Below are 21,634 nucleotides of genomic sequence, written 5' to 3'. Positions count from 1 at the left end.
ATACCAGTTTCTGGATGAAAACATGTAGGTACAAGGATTTTTCTGGAGGGGAGAAGGAGCCATTGGGACGAGATCTAGACGTTTCTGGAGGACGAAGCGGAGGCCCCGGGCTTTCTCGACAGGGTGGATGGAGCGTTCTCTGGCTCTGAGGGGGCACCTGTACCCAGATTGCCTCCCACCCCGCAATCAGGGGGGTGCCCCCCGATAGCCCCATCCTTAACCCTTTGCTCTCTGAAGGGGCTGAGGGGGGCAACATTAGTGAGTCTGGGCCTGTCTCTGGGTGGTGAGGTAGTTTGAAAAGAGAACGGAGACCCAGGGTTCGATAAACGCCCGCCCTGACACCCAGATGAAAGGGGGGCATTCGACTGGCTCAGCCGGGGGCGCCACCGGGTGGTGGGGAGAGGGTGCTGACGTGGGGTGAATTCTGCACCGTGGCTGGGGCCTGTCTCAGGCAGCAAACAGGCCTGAAGGCGCATGGCTTCCCCTCCCCCTTCCCCCCGCTCAGGAAGCCAGGCGTCCCCAGAAGAACCCAGGAGTCCTGAGGCCCCGCAGGAGGCTCACCCCCTGCCTCCCCATTACTGTAACAGTAACAGTGTCTCCTCCGGCTCCGGAGAATTCAGATGCTTGAGAGTTAATCCTCAGCAGGATGGGAACATGCCCCTATCTCCCGGTGAGGAAACTGAGGCACAAAAATGTGGACGAGCCGTGGCCCCGTCGCTGGGGATGGGACCCTGGAGTCCTGGGGGGGGTAACAATCCGGGACCCAGAAATCCTGGGGGGGGGGTCACAATCCTGGCCCCAGCAGTGAGCCCGGCATCGCTCTTTGGTCTGGCTGCTGGCTCCGAATTAAATAAGAGCAATAAATAAGAGTGTCATGGATCCACCTGGCCCCCGCCCTGGCACAGTCGGATTCACAGTCCCTCTTTGACTGGCGCCAGGGATGAGTACAAGCGGGTGAGAAGGGGGTGTTCCTGTCGCCATGGGAACCAAAGAGGTGGGAGGCATTGTCTGAAGGGAACTGTTGCTAGGGACCCCCCACCCACCCACTCCAGCAGTGGCCAAAACGTTGTCACAGCAACAAAGGCCTGGTGTTCAACCGGGAACCTGCCATGTTGCCACGGCAACAGGGAGCTAAGGAGAACCCAGTTGCGCTGTAGTCAGGGGACTCAGTAGACGTGGGGAACCTGCCGTTGCCATGGCACTGATGGCCCAATCAGGACCTTTGTCCCATGGAAATGGGAGGCTACCATGACTACATGGCACAAATAGGAGGGCCTTAGTGCCATTCCCATGTAAACCAGTCACTGCCAGGAGCTGTAGCATTGCCATGGTAACAGTCGATGGATGGAAGGACCTTGGCACCGTTCCCATGGACACCGGTTGCTGCCAGGAGCTGTAGCGTTGCCGCACTAACAGGTGGCCGATGGAAGGGCCTTTGCACCATTTCCATGGAAACTAGGAGCTGTAACATTGCCACGGTAACAGTTGATGGAAGGGCCTTGGCACCATTCCCATGGACACCAGTTGGTGCCAGGGTCTGTAGCGTTGCCGTGGTAACAGTTGGCCAATGGGCGGGCCCTAGCGCTGGTCTCAGCGTTGCCACGGCTGCAGTGGAGCGAGGGCCAATGGGAGGTGGCGCTGCTCTTGCCCCAGTGACGGCTGGGCCCCCTGAGCAGGCCCAGTGGGGTCCATGGTCTGTGCTGGGGGTCAGCAGAGGGGTGGGTCAGTGCCCCCCACCGCTGCTCCGTCCAGTCATCACCCAGTCAGCCACGATGAAGCCGAGACTCATCACCATGAAGATGAAGCCGAGGGCAGCAAAACAGGCAGCCTGGGGGGCAGAAAGGGGAGGAGAAGGTGAGACACCCCAAGTACAGCACACAACCCCCCGCTGAGCTCCCTACCCCCACCCCACAGCATGGCACCCCCCACTGTGCCCCCTGCTCCCCAGGGCACTGTGCCCCTCCAGTGGTGGGTACCTGGATTTTTGGCCTGGATCTCAGCGGTTCTTTTTCTCTGGGAACGATGCGGAGGTAGAAGATGCTGGGAAGGATAAAGATGAGACTGGGGGCGGAGGTGGCTCCTGACAAGAGAGAGGAGAGTGGTCAGATATGCAGCTACCTCTGGGGTGGGGTGAGACAACTGAGGAGCAGCCACACAACGCTGCATGGAGGAGGGCTCGCCTGGCGCTGAGATGCAGCCACCTCTGGGGCAGGGCAACTGGAGAACAGCCACACATAACGCTCCATGGAGACGGCTCACCTTGGAAGGCCAACCCCCAGCCCATTTGAAGCCAGGGACTTACCAATGACTCCAAAGATATCCCGGATGTTAGGGACAAAGATGACCAGGAGATTGACCACGAACAGAAGGCAGATAGCGATGCTCACATGCCTAACCCAGCTAAAATCCTTCCCGTGGAAGAGGAGCTGCTGGATGGCTCTGCGGATCTGGGAGGAGACAAGGAAAGAGGTAAGGGATACGGTGCTGGTTCGCCCAGTGCTGAGATGCAGCTGCCTCTGCGGCGAGGGAGCCAGGGATCAGCCGCACATAACGCCACACCAAGACACCTCGCCCAGTGCCGAGATGCAGCCACTTCTGGGGTGGGGCAGCAAGGGAACAGCCACACATAACGCCACACCAAGACAGCTCACTCGGCACCGAGATGCAGCCACCTCTGGAGCAGGGCAGCCGTGACACGTACTGGGAAGAGCACCACGGGTACCGTCAGCGTGACGGCCATCAGCACAGCCAGGCGGACACAAAGGATGAGCCGGTCCAGGGGATCCACCTTGCTGTAAGTGTGCAGCATTTCCGGTTCGACGTTCCCTGCGGGAGACGGAAGGGTGGGAGAGAGAGCCGTTATTCGGGAGCCGTTAGCCAGGAGCCCCATGCAGGACCAGGTGAGGGGTGGAGGAACCGGGAGAGACGCGCAGCCGTAGCAGTGGGGTTGCGGGAGGGACAGCTGCGCAGAGGGGGCGCTGATGGGGTCCGTGCGGAGGGAGAGGGGGGAGCTGTGGAAGGGGGGGGAAGGGGACCCTGCCGCCCCCTGCTGGAAGGGCCCAGCCCTGCACTGCCTTACTGAAGAAGGTGAGGTAGCCGAAGATGGCTGTCAGCAGGTACATGAAGAACATGGCCAGGATGGAGACGTTTGCCACACTCTGCATGCGCCGCTTCGAGGCCCTGGCGGGGGACAGACGGGTCAAACACCGCCCTGCCCTGCCCTGGGGCTGGCGGGGGAGAACCCAGGAGTCCGGGCTCCCAGCCCCCCTACTGGACCCCACTCCCCTCCCACAGCCAGGGAGAGAACCCAGGAGTCCAGGCTCCCAGCCCCCCTACTGGACCCCACTCCCCTCCCACTGACTCGATCTCCCTGAATCCACCCGGCCCTTCCCCCTGCCCACCCCTCACCTGCGCAGCTCTGTGTAGATGGGCAGCACCTCCGGGTGACAGACGAATGCGAAAGCCAAGATGGGGATGGTGTACGCGGTCTGTGGAGGGAGGGGAAGGGCTGACTGCTAGAGCCAGGTGAGAACCAAGGAGTCCTGGCTCCCAGCACCCCTCGCTCTAACCACTGGCCCCTACTCTCTCCCCAGAGCCAGGGAGAGAACCCAGGAGTCCTGGATCCCAGCCCCCGCCCCCCACGTTCTAACCACTGGCCCCCACCCCCGCTCTCACCTGGGAGTTGACGGTGAAGGTCTTGGCCGTGCACTCATCCCCAGTGGTGCCAGCGGCGCTGGCGTTCTGCCCGTTGTAGTAGATGAGGGGGGTCACGGGCTCGGTCTCGTTCAGTGGGCAGGAGATCTGGAACTTCTTGTAGATCACCTGGGGGGAGCCACAGGGGCGCAGTGAGAGACACCCCTTCCCCAGCAGGGGGTTACCTCCCCACCAGTCAGGGAGCTGGGACCCAGGACTCCTGGGTTCTCTTCCCGGCTCTGGAAGGGGAGTGCAGTCTAGTTGTTGGGGCAGGGGGGCTGGGAGCCAGGACTTCTGGGTTCTCTCTCTGACTCTGAGAGGGCAGTTGGGTCTAGTGGTTAGAGCAGGGGGAGGGGGCCTGGGAGCAAGGACTCCTGGGTTCTCTCTCCGGCTCTGGGAGGGGAGTGGTGTCTAGTGGTTGGGGCGGGGGGGCGCTAGGACCCAGGACACCTGGGTTCTCTCCCTGGCGGGCTGGCGGGGCAGGGACATCGGGTTGGGGGGCAGGGTGCACTCACCGAGGTGAGGAAGAAGACCATGCAGGTCAGCGAGAGCCCACTGGTGTACCCCAGATAGCCTGTGCGGGAGGCGAGAGAGGGTGAGACACGCAGGGCTGATCCCCGCCAGCAGGGGGTGCTAGCCCCCCTCCCACACCCCTCCCAGCCCCACACTCACCGAGATGTTTCATGAGTGCCAGGGGCAGGATGATGCAGACGCTGACGATGATAATTAGCACGTTGCCGTTCATGTACCAGTTCCTGCGAGACACACGGGGCGGAGGTCAGCACCCCACAGCGCCCGCTGCTGGGGGAGGCGGGGCCAGGGGGTAAACACTCCTGCTCTGGGCTGGCTCATTCCTTGGGAGCGGGACATGGGCGGGAGGGAGGGGAGGGCAGGAACGGCCCCAGGTGACACAGATTGGGGGGCAAGACTCATGTGAGGGGGAGGGGGAGGGAATTAGAACCTTCTACGGGACCCACCAGGAACCCATGGAATTAGGAAGCTCCTTCCCCATGGCTCCATGCAATCTGTGGGGCCGGGAGCCAAGCTCTGGGAGGGGAGTCGGGTCTAGTGGTTAGAGTCAGGGTGGGGGGCTGGGAGCCAGGACACCTGGGTTGTCTCCATAGCTCCAGGAAGAGAGTGAGGTCTAGGGGTTAGAGCTGGGGGGGCTGGGAGCCAGAACTCCTGGGTTCTTCCCCCAGCTCTGGGAGGGGAGTGGGGTCTAGTGGTTAGAGTGGGGGTGGGGGTGGGAGTGGGGGGCTGGGAGCCGGGACACCTGGGTTGTCTCCCTAGCTCTGGGAGGGGAGTGGGGTCTAGGGGTTAGAGCTGGGGGGGCTGGGAGCCAGGACTCCTGGGTTCTTCCCCCAGCTCTGGGAGGGGAGTGGGGTCTGGCAGGATGGTGCAGGGGCAGGGCTGACTGTAGGGGACGAGGGCACCGTGCCCGGGCAGGGAAGGCACATGAACCAGAGAGCCAGATGTCCCCATTTATAGACAGGAATGAAGCCTGGGACCTTTCCCCTCTAGCGGGCGGTGGCTCCCATCTGCCCACAGGGCAGTGGGGCGGGAACGTGGCCCGGGGCTGGTGCCCCACATTATCTCACTCACTCCGTGTTCGCGGACAGGCCCAGGAACGTCTGGATCACTAGAGGCAACTCATATTTCACAATGTACAGGTAACTGGACATGGCTGCAAAACAAACGCCTGTGTGAGGACGCCTGGGTCCCCCTCCTGGCTCTGGGAGGGGAGTGGGGGGGAGGCTGGGAGCCAGGACGCCTGGGTTCCCTGCCTGGCTCTGGGAGGGGAGTGGGGTCTAGTGGGTTAGAGCTGGAAGGGGAGTTGGGGGGAGGCTGGGAGCCAGGACGCCTGGGTTCCCTGCCTTGCTCTGGGAGGGGAGTGGGGTCTAGTGGGTTAGAGCTGGAAGGGGAGTGGGGGGGAGGCTGGGAGCCAGGACGCCGGGGTTCCCTGCCTGGCTCTGGGAGGGGAGTGGGGTCTAGTGGGTTAGAGCTGGAAGGGGAGTGGGGGGGAGGCTGGGAGCCAGGACGCCGGGGTTCCCTGCCTGGCTCTGGGAGGGGAGTGGGGTCTAGTGGGTTAGAGCTGGAAGGGGAGTGGGGGGGAGGCTGGGAGCCAGGACGCCGGGGTTCCCTGCCTGGCTCTGGGTGGGGGCCAGTGGCTAGATCAGAATCTCACCTCCCGTGTTGTGCACACAGATGACCACCGCCGCCACCACCTTGCCGCCCGGGCCAAATGCCCGGTAACCCAGCTGTTCGTAGGCGCGGATCCCTGCGCGGGAGGAAAGAGACGGGAGTTAGAGAGCATCAGCGCCCCCGCTGGGCGAGGCCGGGGCTGGAGGAGCCGGGCGCTTTTCCTCCCCCCCCACTCACCTACAACGCCAGCACATTTCAGCAGCAGGTGGATGGAGTAAGCAGAGAGCACGGCGATGCAGATCAGCAGCACGCTGCGAAGAGAGAGGTGGGCAGCTGGAAGTGCCCCTCCTGGAGCCAGGGAGAGAACCCAGGAGTCCTGGTTCCCAACCCCCGACCCCCACCCCAATCACCAAATCCCACTCCCCTCCCGGAGCCGGGGAGAGAACCCAGGAGTCCTGGTTCCCAGCCTCTCCCCCGCCCCGACCCCGACCACCAGATCCCACTCCCCTCTTGGAGCTGGGGAGAGAACCCAGGAGTCCTGGTTCCCAGCCTCTCCCCCGCCCCGACCCCGATCACCAAATCCCACTCCCCTCCCGGAGTCGGGGAGAGAACCCAGGAGTCCTGGTTCCCAGCCTCTCCCCCGCCCCGACCCCGACCACCAGATCCCACTCCCCTCTTGGAGCCGGGGAGAGAACCCAGGAGTCCTGGTTCCCAGCCTCTCCCCCGCCCCGACCTCGACCACTAGATCCCACTCCCCTCCCGGAGTCGGGGAGAGAACCCAGGAGTCCTGGTTCCCAACCCCCGACCCCCACCCCGATCACCAAATCCCACTCCCCTCCTGGAGCCAGGGAGAGAACCCAGGAGTCCTGGTTCCCAGCCTCTCCCTCGCCCCGACCTCGACCACTAGATCCCACTCCCCTCCTGGAGCCGGGGAGAGAACCCAGTAGTCCTGGTTCCCAGCCTCTCCCCCGCCCCGACCTCGACCACTAGATCCCACTCCCCTCCCGGAGCCGGGGAGAGAACTCAGGAGTCCTGGTTCCCAGCCTCTCCCCCGCCCCGACCTCGACCACTAGATCCCACTCCCCTCCCGGAGTCGGGGAGAGAACCCAGGAGTCCTGGTTCCCAACCCCCGACCCCCACCCCGATCACCAAATCCCATTCCCCTCCCAGAGTCAGGGAGAGAACCCAGGAGTCCTGGTTCCCAACCCCCGACCCCCACCCCAATCACCAAATCCCACTCCCCTCCTGGAGCCAGGGAGAGAACCCAGGAGTCCTGGTTCCCAACCTCCCCACCCCACCCCGATCACCAAATCCCACTCCCCTCCCGGAGTGGGGGAAAGAACTGAGGCGTCCTGGTTCCCAACCTCCCCACCCCACCCCAACCACTAGATCCCACTCCCCTCCTAGAGCTACGGAGAGAACCCAGGAGTTCTGGCTCCATCTGCTATAGCTCCCACCCATTGGTGCCACCTTGTGGAGGAGGAGTATATCTCACTGATCTCCACGCTGTGATCTTCCCCCAGGCAGTGCCCTATGGGGGCAGCAGGGACCCCAGCGCAGCGATCTTCCCCCAGGCAGAGCCCTGTGGGGCAGCAGTGACCCCAGCGTGGCGATCTTCCCCCGGGCAGTGCCCTGTGGGGGCAGCAGTGACCCCGGCGCAGCGCTCTTCCCCTGGACAGTGCCCTGTGGGGCAGCAGTGACCCCAGCGCTGTGATCTTTCCCCGGGCAGTGCCCTGTGGGGGCAGCAGTGACCCCAGCGCTGTGATCTTCCCCCCGGCAGTGTCCTGTGGGGCAGCACTCACATGAACAGCACAATGCCCGTGTTGCTCATGGCGTAGGCGAGGCCCAGGATGCCGCTGCCCATGATGGCGTTGCTGAGATTAAAGACCGACATCCCAAACGACGTCTTCCCCTCGAACTGCGGGCAAGAGAGAGAGACGGGGTGGGGTGAGAACCTGGGGGAGGGTGGAGGTCAAAGGGCAAGGGTCAGAGGTCAAAGAACAAAGCAATTAACGGAGCAGACAAAGGCCAAAGGACATATTGCATCAATAGAAGGGCAAGGGTCACACACCAAAGATCAAAGGTCAGCAAGAGGGAAAAGGTTGGAGGTCAAAGATAAAACCACCTTAAGGTGAGGATGAGCATCAGAGGTCAAAGGACAACGGGGTGGCCAAGGAGGAAGGGCAACGAGAAAGTGCAAAGAGCTGAGGGCAAGGGTCAGAGGTCAAAGAGCAAAAGAGGAGGGGCAAGGCCGAAGGATAGTGCGGAGAGGGTGAGGGTCAGAGGTTAAAGGTGCCATGGGGTGTGGAATCAATGAAAGGTCAAAGGGCAGAGGTTAAAGGGACAGTGGGCGAGGGTCCAATGAAAGGTCAAAGGGCAGGTGTCAAAGAGGTGAGGGACTAGTCAAAGGATCTGGCTGCTGGAGGGGTGGGATCGGCTCTGCATCGGGGCCCGGACGCCTGGGTCCCACTTACGTCGGTGAACTGGTTCAGCTTCTTGCCGGTGGCGTGGGGCAGGAAACCCTCCTGCTCGGCCGCCGTCACCTCTGCCGCGGGGTCCCTGCAAGGGGAAGGGCCGCAGGGTGAGAGGGCTGCGAGCTCGGACGCCTGGGTCCCTTCCCCAGCTCAGCTCGCCAGGCGCTTCCCATCCAGAGCCTCCCCCTCCCCGATGCGGGGGTCGCCTGCCCAGCCGCCCCCGGTAGCCCTGGTCCAGATACCCCCATTACTCCCCCCACTAGCCCCATCCATTCTCCCACCGCCCTCCAATACTTACCCATCCTCCAGGCCGCTGGCTTTGTCACACTCCGGGACAGACCCGTTTAACATCTCCAGCCCCTCCTGCTCCTCCATCTTCTGCAGCTCCATGGTGGACACGGGCCGGTTCGGGGTGCGGACGTGATGCGTGTGTCAGAGATCGCAACTGGGGCACAGCGCATGGGTCACCTTCCCACCTAGAAACCCAGAGAAAGGGCTCAGCCAGGAATGCCCCCACCCAAACGAAGGAGAAGCTCGATCCCTGCATAAGTTGGGGGGGCTGAGAGCCAGGACTCCTGGGCTCTCTCCCCAGCTCTGGGAGGAGAGTGGGGTCGGGATGGGGGGCTGGGAGCCAGGACTCCTGGGTTCCCTCCCCAGCTCTGGGAGGGGAGTGGGGTCCAGTGGTTAGAGCAGGGCAGGCAGCAAGGGACAGTCTCCCAGGAGGGCCAGTGGCGTGAACACAAGATTCGCCACTGCCCGTCATCCTGGATCCCGCGGATGAAATCTGAACACAAAGAGGCAACAGCCCTGACAGATCCACCCCCAGGACAGCATTTTCCCATCATCCCCGGTCCAGAATTCACAGATCTCAAGCCCAGACGGGACTCCCAGGATCACCTAATCCAAGCTCTGATATCACACAGTCTCTGCGACCTCCCGGAAACAACCCCTGGGCAGATCTTTTAGCAAAACACCCCGTCTTGACTGCAAGCTGGCCCATGACGGCGGTACAGCTGAGACGCGAGTTTATCCCGCATGGAATCAAGAATTTTACAGTCAAAAGTTGTAGGGTTTTTTTCTCATCAAAGATTGGCCTTTTTGCTCAGTCTGACTTTCACCCAAAACATCTCGGGGACCTTTCGAGTTGTTAAGCCTCCAATTTTCTATATTTTGCAGCATCGCGTCGTCTAACTGAGCCGATTTTCTCCTTTGAAAGTTGCACTTTGCCACGTGAGCTAATTTCTTAAATGGTCCCTTTCCCCCCCACATTCAAAATGCCACTTTTTCTAATGCAGCCACGGTTTCTATTTTTAGAAACGCCAAAATTTCTACTTGAAGTTTTCTCATTTCAAAGCCTCAGTTTGTCCAATGAATCAATTCTTTCTAATTCTGACATTTCAATTTTCCTAACAAAATCCCGTGTTACATTCGGAACTGTCCGTTTACCTAAACCATCCAAATGATCTCGTACTGACATATCTGATTTTCTAATAAAGCAAATATTCCCATGTTCAAACTGTTTTCATTGAATCACAGTTTCTATTTTTGACATTGAAAATGTCCTGAATAACCTTTTCCTCTATTTCTGAACTGTTAAAATTTCCAATTAACCCATTTTCCTCATTTTGAAATGTCAGATTTGCTAATGAAAATACTTGAAAAACACCGGGACGTCCATTCATCTCACTGAGCCAAGTTATTTATTTTGGAAGTGTCCAACTTTGTACCGTTGGACATTCGAAATGTCCTTTTCACTTTTTAAAACTTTTGAAATATCAAATGTTTCTAATCAGTAATCACTTTTCCATTTTTTACATTTCATAAGTTCTAATTATTGCAGTTTGCTTCAATTTTCAATTTCGCAAACCATCCTTTCTCCTCATTTTGAAAATGATTTTTTTTTAAATTTCCAATTTTTAAACGGCCTGATTCAGCCAATCCTCCTCATTTTGAATTTGCTGCTCAATCCAATTTCCAAATCTTGACTTTTCAAAGTTCCTAATTAGCCACTTCCTTGAAACTGCTCCCTTTTCAATGATTAAATTCCAATTTCTGCACATTTCAAATGTCCTAAGTAACCCAGTTTCCTATCGGTGAAACGTCCCATTTTCAAATCAGTCAGGCCCAGCTCTTCAAACGCATTTCGGTGCCTAATTCCCTTTGACTGATGAAATCTGAGCACATTGAGTGCCGTGAAATGGACAATTTCTCCTCTCCCAAACCTTAACACGCGTGAGCAGAATTAGACATGGGCTTACAAACAAAGCTTTGTCCACGGGCATTAACACTTCCTGATCTCGGCTGGAAAAACTTCACCTGATCCATCCTGTCACACCAGCCACCTGGGAGGCAGGGTGGGGGGTTCATGTGACTGTCCCTTCCTCGCCCCCACTGAGAGCAAAGCAATAGTTGAACTGATTGCCTGGTGGAGGGGAGGGGGACGTCAACTGATGGATGCAATGAGCTGATCAGAAAGAAGCCCCCCTGCCCACCATTTTTCAGATGGGGAAACTGAGGCACAGCTAGTCATCCCAGGTCCTGGGAGGCCTAGAATAGCTTCCCAACCACTTAACAACACTTCCCTTCCGTGATGGGACAGAGAGAATGTCACCAACAGACTCACAGCGCTGCGAGGGGAGTGGTGTCTAGTGGTGAGAGCAGGGGGAGGGGTCTAGGAGCCAGGACTCCTGGGGTCTCTCCCCAGCTCTGGGCAGTGAGTGGAGTCTGGTGGTGAGAGCAGGGGGGTTGGGAGCCAGGACTCCTGGGTTCTCTCCCCAGCTCTGGGAGGGGAGTTGGGTCTGGTGGGTTAGAGCAGGGGGGGCTGGGAGCCAGGACTCCTGGGTTCTCTCCCCAGCTCTGGGAGGGGAGTTGGGTCTGGTGGTGAGAGCAAGGTGGGGCTCAGAGCCAGTGGGTTGGCTGATGTCTTCAGTAACGGCACGGCAGGGAACGCACGGGAACAGCGGCCGCCTGGGGCAGGTTGTGCGCCCGTCCCGGCTGGGTGGGGTGGGAAGGCGCCTGGCTCCCCCTAAGGGCAGGAGCTGGCACTGCGCCCATTCCTGCATTTCCCACATGCTGGGGCTTAACTTTGATGCCTGATCCCTCAGGACAGGGTGACCGCGCCCTCCTGGGGTCTCTCCCCAGCTCGGGGAGGGGAGTGGGGGCTGGTGGTTAGAGCAGGGGGGGCTGGGAGCCAGGACTCCTGGGTTCTCTCCTGGCTCTGGGAGGGGAGTGGTGTCTAGTGGTTAGAGCAGGAGGGGCTGGGAGCCAGGACTCCTGGGTTCTCTCCCCAGCTCCAGGAGGGGAGTGGGGGCTGGTGGGTTAGAGCAGGGAGGGCTGGGAGCCAGGACTCCTGGGCTCTCTTCCTAGCTCTGGGAGGGGAGTGCGGTCTAGTGGTTAGAGCAGGGGGGGCCGATAGCGAGGACTCAGGGCCACCCAGAGGATTCAGGGGGCCTGGGGTCTTCGGCGGTGGGGGTCCTTCCGCTCCAGGTCTTTGGGAAACTTCGGCAGTGGGTCCTGGAGCCAGGGGCGGCTCTAGACATTTTGCCGCCCCAAGCACGGCAGGCAGGCTGTCTGGGTGGCTTGCCTGCGGAGAGTCCACCAAAGCCACGGGACCAGGGGACCCTCCGCAGGCAAGTCGCCGAAGGCAGCCTGCCTGCCGCCCTGGCGGCGCCGACAGAGCGCCCCCCGCGGCTTGCCGCCCCGAGCAGAGCGAGTGACGGACCCGCTGCCGAACTGCTGCTGAGACCCAGAGCAAAAGAAGCTCTGGTTCTTCGGCAGCAGGTCCTTCACTCAATCCGGGTGTGTTTTGCGGCACTGAAGGACCTGCAGCCGAAGACCCACCGAAAACTCTCATGGGGGCCCCTATGGGGCCCAGGGCAAATTGCCGCACTCCCCCCCCGCCCCAGGCGGCCCTGCCAGGACTCCTGGGTTCCATTCTTAGTTCTGGGAGGGCAGTGGGGTTCAATGCTTAGAGCGGGGCAGGCGGCTGGAAGCCAGGACTCCTGGGTTCTCCCCCTGGCCCGGGGAGAGGAAGGGAGTCTAGTGCTTAGCACAGGTGTTGGGGGGAGGGACTGGGAGCCTGGACGCCCAGGTTCTACTTCCTCACTCAGATCAGTCCCAATTTGAGGCTCCCTGTCTCGCCTTCCCGTTCCCGCCCCAGAGGGTGGCAGCGGCCCACCCTGCTCGGGCCCCACTCTCTAGCTCCCCCCGCCCCTCCGGCAAAGCTGGACCCCGGCTTCAGAAACTGAGACTGGGGGAAAGGTCAGGAAGGGCCCAGCACTGATGTGGCACGAGGCCTTGAGGAGCTGCTGGGACTAGCGGGGCCCCAGGGCACCCCACTACCAGAGCTGGGTTAGAACCCAGGAGTCCGGCTCCCAGCCCCCCACTGCTCTAACCACCAGCCCCCACTCCCCTCCCAGAGCCGGGGAGAGAACCCAGGAGTCCTGGGATCCCTTCACATGATCCTCACACAGGGGAGGTCTCTCCTCGAAGGTTTGGAGTGGTTGGGAAACGTTTGACCCAGTACCCGGAACCTACACTGGGGTCCGGGCAGCGAAAGGTTAACCCCGGCCCATACCTGTGAAAGGTCTTTGGAGGGGGGGCACAGATCCAGAGCAGGGGGAGGCTGAAAGCCCGGACTCCTGGGTTCCCTCCCCAGGGCACCCTAATACCAGAGCTGGGGAGAGAACCCAGGAGTGCAGCTCCTAACCCCCCCCAACCAATAGACCCCACTCCCCTCCCAGAGCCAGGGAGAGAACCCAAAAGTCCTGGCTCCCAGCCACCCCCCCCCGCTCTAACCACTAGCCCCCACTCCCTGGCCAGAGCCAGGCAGGGCTCCGGCTCCCAGGCAGCTGCAGCCTCTGTGGGATGAGAACACGTGGCTGCTGCTGGCTCCAGGGGGTGGGGGACGGAAGGAGGGGGGTGGGAGAGGGGAGGGGGGGACGTTGAGAGGGGGAGCTGGGATTTAACCACTGACATGCTGGAGAGAAACTAGCCAAACCAGAGCCCCCCCCCCAACTTCCTGACAACCCCCCCAGAAAGTTGTGGGAAAGGCCCCCCCCCAGACCCTCCCCAATGATTTAGGGGCCACGGGGGGTGATCTTGTTGGGGGGGTGATGGTGCAATGCTCCCCCCCATCTGTCTGCCCCCCCATCCGTCGGCCCCCCACCTCGGCCTCTGCTGCCGCCCCCCCCACCCCAGGGTGGCTGATGCAACCGCCTCGTGGCCTTACACCAGGGGTTGTGTCCCCGCCGCGCACTCACACCCGGCGCTTCACACTCACCGTGCGAGGCGGGAAAAGGGGAGCAGGCCAGACGGGGAGATCCGGGGTCGGGCCGGGGGTGTGTGTGTGTTGGGGGGTGTCGCACGCCGAGCCACACGCTCCCCACCACACGCCCGCGCCAAGAGATGTGCACACACCGGCCACGCCACGGCCAATCACACCCCTGCGCGGGAGGGGGCCCTGGGCGGGCCGGAGGGGGTGTGAGTCAGGCGCACAACGTGCAGATGGGCACAGTGCACAACGACACTCCCCGCAACACAACACAGATCAACACACACACACACACACACAGAGCCCGCTGGCCCTACACAACAACACCCCTCGCAACACAACACAGATCAACACACACACACACACAGCCCGCTGGCCCTGCACAACACCCCCACAACACAACACACACAGCCCACTGGCCCTGCACAACAACACCCCTCGCAACACAACACAGATCAACACACACACAGCCCGCTGGCCCTGCACAACAACACCTCCTGCAACACAACACAGATCAGCACACAAACACAGCCCGCTGGCCCTGCGCAACAACAGTCCCCCCTGCAACACAACACAGATCAACACACACACACACACAGCCCACTGGCCCTGCACAACAACATCTCCACAACACAACACACACAGCCCACTGGCCCTGCACAACAACACCCCTCGCAACACAACACAGATCAACACACACACACACACACAGCCCGCTGGCCCTACACAACAACACCCCTCGCAACACAACACAGATCAACACACACACACACACACACACACACACACACACACAGCCCGCTGGCCCTGCACAACACCCCCACAACACAACACACACAGCCCACTGGCCCTGCACAGCGACAACCCCTGCAACACAACACAGATCAACACACACACACACAGCCCGCTGGCCCTACACAACAACACCCCTCGCAACACAACACAGATCAACACACACACAGCCTGCTGGCCCTGCACAACGACACCTCCTGCAACACAACACAGATCAGCACACAAACACAGCCCGCTGGCCCTGCGCAACAACAGTCCCCCCTGCAACACAACACAGATCAACACATACACACACAGAGCCTGCTAGCCCTGCACAGCAACACCCCCTGCAACACAACACAGATCAACACACACACACAGAGCCAGCTGGCCCTGCACAACGACACCCCCCGCAACACAACACAGATCAACACACACACACACACACAGCCCGCTGCTCCTGAACAACTACATCCCCTGCAACACAACACAGATCAACACACACACACACACACAGCCCGCTGGCCCTGCACAGCAACACCCCCTGCAACACAACACAGATCGACACACACACACACGCAGCCCGCTGCCCCTGAACAACTACACCCCCTGCAACACAACACAGATCAACACACACACACACACACACACACACACAGAGCCAGCTAGCCCTGAACAACTACACCCCCCGCAACACAACACAGATCAACACACACACACACAGCCCACTGGCCCTGCACAGCGACACTCCCTGCAACACAACACAGATCAACACACAGCCCTCTGGTGCTGCACAACCACACACCTTCGCAACACAACACAGATCAACACACACACATACACAGCCCGCTGGCCCTGCACAATGACACCCTCTGCAACACAACACAGATCCACACTCACAACAGCCCACTGGCTCTGCACAACCCCTCCTGCAACACAACACAGAGATTAACACACACACACACACACACACACACAACCTACTGGTCCTGCACAACAACAACCCCTGCAGCACCACACAGATCAACAGACACTCCACTGACCCTGCACAACAACACTGATCAAGACACACAAACAGCCTGCTGGCCCTGGACACCAACACCCATTGCAGCACGACACCCCATCCTTCTGCCAACACACACAGATCAACACACAAACATACAGTTCAACACACACACTCTAAAGTGTTCCCAACACACAGCCTCAAGTCTACACAACATCTCCTCCAGCACAACACACATACCAGTCACCTCCTGTGCCACCGCAACACACACACAACACCCAGAATCAACTGTGTTCACCTGTCAACACACAACACGCACCTCCTACCCCAAAATTGATCAACTCACCCCTGACTACCCCCCAACACACACATAGAGCCAGCTGTCCCCAATGCAATCACACACCTGCCAGTCCCATGGCACACACAATCCACACCGCACGCCTCTGCTTCCTCCCAACACAACGTGAATGCATGGACCAACACACACACACACAGAGCTGGGCTTGTCCCCTTCAGCAGGGGGGACACACCCACAAACACACCGGGACTCCCACTAAAGAAACATACACACCTAGTGGTTGGGGGGGGGGGGGGGCTGGGAGCCAGGACTCCCGGGTTCTCTCCCCAGCTCTGGGAGGGGAGTGGGGGCTGGTGGTTAGAGCGGGGGGGGGCTGGGAGCCAGGATGCCTGGGTTCTCTCCTTGGCTCTGGGAGGGGAGTGGGGTCTAATGGTTAGAGCAGGGGGGGGCTGGGAGCCAGGACTCCCGGGTTCTCTCCCCAGCTCTGGGAGGGGAGTGGGGGCTGGTGGTTAGAGCGGGGGGGCTGGGAGCCAGGATGCCTGGGTTCTCTCCTTGGCTCTGGGAGGGGAGTGGGGTCTAATGGTTAGAGCAGGGGGGGGCTGGGAGCCAGGACTCCGAGTGCTTTACCCCACTGGACCCAGCTACTCCAGCGTTGGCCTCTCCCAGCAGGGGGCGCTGTGGGGTGTGAGGCAGGATGCTGGCTGTGGGGGGAGCGCCCAGCTCGGGGGAGAGCCGGGTCCAGCTGGCAGCTGCGGGAGTTTCCATAGTGCACTGTGAGGCGTGTACACACCCACTGGGATTCATGTCTCTATAAGGGCCGGTGGCGGGCGCGTCTCGGGGCCGCGTCCTGCCTTCGTCTTCCCCTTCGGACCCTGACGCTAACGGGTTTGCATCTGACAGAAGTTTTTAATCAGGCCTCGTGGCTAATTGGCTGTAATTATTCCGGTGTTCGTTAAAATATCCCAGGGGGAGCACTAACATAATTATAGTTAGCAGCCGTTGAGGGTGTGTCAGAGTCAGGAACAGCTAATTACCAGACAGAGAGGAACCCAGGACTCCTGGCTCCTAGCCTCCGATCCCCTGCTCTAACCACTAGACACCACTCCCCTCCCAGAGTCAGGGAGAGAACCCAGGAGTCCTGGCTCCCAGCCCCGCCTGCTCTAACCACCAGACCCAACTCCCCTCCCAGAGATGGGGAGAGAACCCAGGAGTCCTGGCTCCCAGCCCCCCTTGCTCTAACCACTAGACCCCACTCCCCTCCCAGAGCCAGGGACAGGACCCAGCCTGGGCTGGTCAGAGCCAGGGAAGCAGATGGGAGTCAGGAGGGGGGAGCCCCAGTGGCCTTGCATTGCTGTCCCCCCATACGGCCTCCCTTGGCTCCCACCCCCAGCTAGCGCCCTGCCCTGCTGCCCACAGCGCCCCCTGGTGGGTGAGGTCGGGACTAAACCAAGAAGGGGCAGGAGGGGTGGGGGGTAAACCCAGATCCCTTGCAGACCCCAGGGGTTCACCCCCACCCCATGTCCCAGTGCCCTTGCCAGCCGTGGCCTGGGAAGCCGGATAAACTAATCACTGGATCACAACGCGCGCCCCGCCCGCCAGCAATGCCCCTCCATGTGCTTCCCCACCCTTCCCTCCCCTCCCCCATTACAGAGTGTCCCATTCACAATTCCCAGCCCGGCCCAGCACTGGGGGGGCGGATCTGCCCTGAGAGCCACCTGCTCCTTCATTGCAGGCGAGATAAGGAGGGACGGGGCTTCCGCCTTTGGTCTGGGCATAGCACAATACTCCGAGTACTGGTACTCTGAGCAGCATTACTGCCACTCCTGCAACCGCTGCGGCTGGCAGGCCACACCTGCACGCAGCGGAGGTGTTGCCCGAGACGCGGCCTTCAGCATTTGTCCCGGTGTAGAGAGGGTGGGGTTGGGTGGAATGGTGTAGAAACACAGTTACCCTAAACAGTGCAACTGACATCGTTACTGCTAGTGCTACACACGGTGTTAGCAACACCGTTACCCTGAACAGCGCTACACACACTGTTCCTGCTAGTGCTGCAGGCTGTGTTAGCAACACTGTTACCTTCAACAGCACTACAAACACTGCTAGTGTGGCACAGGGTGTTAGCAACACTGTTACCCTCAACAGCGCTACACACACTGTTCCTGTTAGTGCCACAGACTGTGTTAGCAACACTGTTACCCTCAACAGCGCTACAAACACTGCTAGTGCGGCACAGTGTGTTAGCAACACTGTTACCCTCAACAGTGCTACAAACACTGCTAGTGCGGCACAGGGCGTTAGCAACACTGTTACCCTCAACAGCGCTACACACACTGTTCCTGCTAGTGCCACAGACTGTGTTAGCAACACTGTTACCCTCAACAGTGCACAGACAGTTACTACTCATGCTACAACCATTAGCAACATCAATACCCTCCACAATGCTACATACTCCATTCCTGCTAGTGCTACACAGTGTTAGTTACACTGTTACTGCTCTCACTGTTGCCAGAAATACTCCAAACTGTTATCACTTGCAAATAGCATCATTAACATCACCACAAACACAGTGACAGTGAACGTTGTCACTCATACTCCAAGACTGTTACTCCAATTCTGGGAACACTGTAACCCCCTGATTTATGCTACTGACACTGTCGCTAATTGTAGGAATGGGGTAGCACTGATGTTATAACCGCTAATCCTACAAGTACTCTGCTCAGTACCATCGCCCTCACCCCGTCACTGCTTCCAATAATACAGCCATCTCTGCCACTCCAGCTGTTACCTCTGATTCTCCAGTCGCTACCCACATTGTAAGCACCATTACTACTTACAGTTATTATTCCAACTGTTACCACTGTTACTCTGAAGAGTTACTAGCCAAATGGTACCACCAACACACCAGTTACTAGTGAAATCAGTGCCACTAATACTGCAAGTAGTTATTACTAAAATTGGCACAAGTAATACTCCAAAAAGTTACTCATGGTCCAAAAGGTCACTGCTCACATGGATACCACTAATACTGCACAGAGTCACTAATACTCTGCAGGGTTACAGGTCAAATGGATACAGCCAATGTTCCCAAGTTAATACTCAAACGGACATCACTAATACTCCGAGTTACTAGTCAAATCAATATCACTAATACTCCACCACTAATACTCCGAGTTACTAGCCAAATCAATATCACTAATACTCCACCACTAATACTCCAAAGAGTTACTAGTCAAGTCAATAACATTAATGCGCCAGTTATTAATACTCTAACTAGCTACTACTTGAATTGATACCACTAATACCCCGAGTTACTAGTCAAATCAATATCACTAATACTCTGCCACTAATACTCCAAAGAGTTACTAGTCACATCAATGTGCCAGTTATTAATACTCCAACTAGCTACTGCTTCAATCAATACCACTAATACCCCAACGAGTTACTACTCAAATCGATATCACTCATACTCCACCACTAATACTCCAAAGAGTTACTAATGCTCCAAACGGTTACTACTCAAATCACGACCACTAATACTCTGTGGAGTTACTACACGAACTGCTCACATCAATACTCCACAGAGTCACTACTTACTAGATACCACTAATACTCCAGCTAGTTACTACCCAAGCTGGTATCACTCATACGCCAGAGTTACTCAAACCAATTCCATTAATACTACAGACAACCTGAGTACTTACAATTGTTACCACTAATTCCAGGATCAATGTTACTTCTCAAATCCTCACCAAAAGTTGGCACCGCAGCTACTACTCGCCTGGTTCCTGAGATTTCTGTCCCTGTTAACACCTCGGACTCGCGCTGTTCTGTCCAGTGGCCGATTTCTCTCCGAAAAGAAAGACCCTCATTCACATTCACCCAGCAACTTTTCAACAGTTAAGAGGATTGGGGGGAGCCTCCCAGCTACTCAGACAAGGAATAGCCACCGGAAGACAGTTACCTCTGGTTCTGAAGTTGGAAAATTGCAGTCAGGACTCCTGGGTTCTCTCTGGCTCTGGGTGGGGAGTTGGGTCTGGTGGTTAGAGTGGGCGGGAGAGCTGGAAGCCAGGACTCCTGGGTTCTCTCCCTGGCTCAGGGAGGGGATCAGGGTCTGGTGGTTAGAGCAGGGGGGGGCTGGGAGCCCGGACTCCTGGGTTCTCTCCCCGGCCCTGGGAGCGGAGCAGCTGGCCAGCTGGCACCGGAAGGGAGGCCACAGGCTCAGACTGGGACAAGCCAAGTTCTGGCAGGTCAGGACGCCCCGGGCTGAGCACCCCCCCTCCCCCCACGTGGCGGGCTCCGCATCACTCACCCTGGGCGCGGAGCGGAAGGTCCCGGCGCGGGCGGCGGGACGAGCGGACTGGGGCAGCCGGGCGGGGCGCGGGTAGCGCTGGGAGGGGATCAGGTTACCCATTGCATCAGCCCTTTGCAGGGGCACATCCGGCTGTGGGAGGGGACCGGACTCCTGGGTTCTATTCCCTGGGGAGGGGGGGGGCTGGTTGTGGGAGCGGGGATCCCGGACTCCTGGGTTCTATTCCCTGGGGAGGGGAGTGGGGGCTGGTGGTGGGAGTAGGCGGGGCGCGAGAGTAGGACTCCAGGGTTCTATCCAGGGGGCTGGGGGAGGGGGCTGGGAGCCAGGACACCTGGGTTCTCTTCCAGGCTCAGAGAGGGGAGTGGGGGCTGGTGGTTAGAGCACGGGAGGGTGGGGGCTTGGAAGCCAGGACTTCTGGGTTTCAGTCTGCAACTCAGAGAGGGGAGGGGAGTGGGCTCTGGTGGGTTAGAGCAGGGAGAGGCTGGGAGCAGGACTCCTGGGTTCTCTACCAGCTTTGGGAGGGGAGTAGGGTCTAGTGGTTACAGCAGGAGGGTATCCTATTAATCCAGCTCCCCCTTAGGACCCTGCCTCAGTTTACCCAAGCCTGGATTATGTTATCTTCTTTATAACTAGAATCACCCCATTCAATTTTTGTTGAAAATTTCTGCTGTGGCAATTGATTCCCCAGGGCTTAAAAACCATCACAATCTCACGGAACCACACGGCCACCCAGCCGCCACTCCAGGGGAGGCGCCAACCCTCAGCCCCAGCCGGGTTAGAAACGGAGAGAGCCGGAGCCACCCAGGCCAGGAGAGACCCCAGGGAGCCCCTGGAGATGTGCAGGCCGGGAGGGATCCCTGGGAGCCCCAGGTCTGAGCTCAAGCAGATAAACTCCCTTATTAAACTGCTCTGGGGCCCCAGGCTTCATGGAGACACTGGATGGGGCTGTGGGTGGATCTGAAAAATGGCCCCAGGGGAGGGGGTGTTAGGCAGACAGAAGCACATTCTCCCCCAGACAGAGGCCAGGTTGCATCTCTAGGAAGGAGATGTGGCAGCCTGCCTCAAAGCGAGAGAGAAGGGGGAGAGGGGAATCACCTATCAGGTCACTGCAGTACAGGGAACATGACACACATGGCCACAGTCCTGAGTGCATCCATTGCAAGGCAGTGGTGATATAGACAACCCAGTCCCCTGCTCAAACGCACTAGACCCCCCCCTCCCATCCTGGCACCAGGGAGAGAACTCAGGAGTCCTGGCACTCAGCCCCCTGCTCTAACCACTAGCCCCCTCTCCCCTCGACAGTTCACAGGGATGATGCCAGACTGGAGCGAAGGCTTCTGGCTCCAACTGGAGTAACATGATGCTCCAGGGTTCAGGGTCCTCTCCCAGGCTCCTGGAGTGGGGGCTAGAGGTGAGAGCCAGGACTCCTGGGTTCTCTCCCCAGCTCGGGGAGCAGGGGAAGGAGGGGGCTGGAGGCCAGGACTCCTGGATCCTTCCTGGGGCCTCCCTCCTCTCTCTTTTCCGTGCCCATGAACAAACCTGGCCACAACCATCCACTTTTTCCTCCATTTATTTCCACTTTCATTCCTGTAGCACATTCACTCCAATGCCCAAGCGGGACCCCCTTCGCCAAGCCCAGCTTTGGGCGTGGGGGTTTAGGAACATACTGGGG

General features: G+C 59.1%; 1 protein-coding gene across 7 annotated transcripts; it reads right to left on the bottom strand.

The window, feature by feature from the left end:
- Nucleotides 1-764: 764 nt before the first annotated feature.
- SLC38A5 (solute carrier family 38 member 5) lies at nucleotides 765-20,034 on the bottom strand. Of its 7 annotated transcripts, none has more exons than XM_050927296.1 (17): nucleotides 14,697-15,900; nucleotides 13,591-14,075; nucleotides 8,608-8,785; nucleotides 8,310-8,394; nucleotides 7,638-7,753; nucleotides 6,073-6,146; nucleotides 5,879-5,971; nucleotides 5,296-5,377; nucleotides 4,366-4,448; nucleotides 4,209-4,267; nucleotides 3,676-3,822; nucleotides 3,409-3,488; nucleotides 3,080-3,180; nucleotides 2,702-2,826; nucleotides 2,303-2,447; nucleotides 1,977-2,080; nucleotides 765-1,828 (listed from the first exon to the last, which is right to left on the bottom strand). In XM_050927296.1, the coding sequence occupies exons 3-17, from the start codon at nucleotides 8,697-8,699 to the stop codon at nucleotides 1,724-1,726; spliced, it is 1,491 nt and encodes a 496-aa protein (XP_050783253.1). In that variant the 5' UTR covers nucleotides 8,700-8,785; nucleotides 13,591-14,075; nucleotides 14,697-15,900; the 3' UTR covers nucleotides 765-1,723. The 7 variants fall into 7 exon arrangements, with proteins under 7 accessions (XP_050783253.1, XP_050783254.1, XP_050783255.1 ...); XM_050927297.1 differs by lacking the exon at nucleotides 14,697-15,900 and adding an exon at nucleotides 14,400-14,547; XM_050927298.1 differs by lacking the exons at nucleotides 13,591-14,075; nucleotides 14,697-15,900 and adding an exon at nucleotides 19,963-20,034.
- Between the last annotated feature and the right edge of the window lie 1,600 nt (nucleotides 20,035-21,634).

The sequence above is a fragment of the Gopherus flavomarginatus genome, chromosome 18 (genome assembly GCF_025201925.1).
Source record: "Gopherus flavomarginatus isolate rGopFla2 chromosome 18, rGopFla2.mat.asm, whole genome shotgun sequence".
NCBI classification, from domain to species: Eukaryota; Metazoa; Chordata; order Testudines; family Testudinidae; genus Gopherus; species Gopherus flavomarginatus.
Note: the sequence above shows the minus strand (reverse complement) of the source record. Positions and strands in the feature narration are given on the sequence as shown.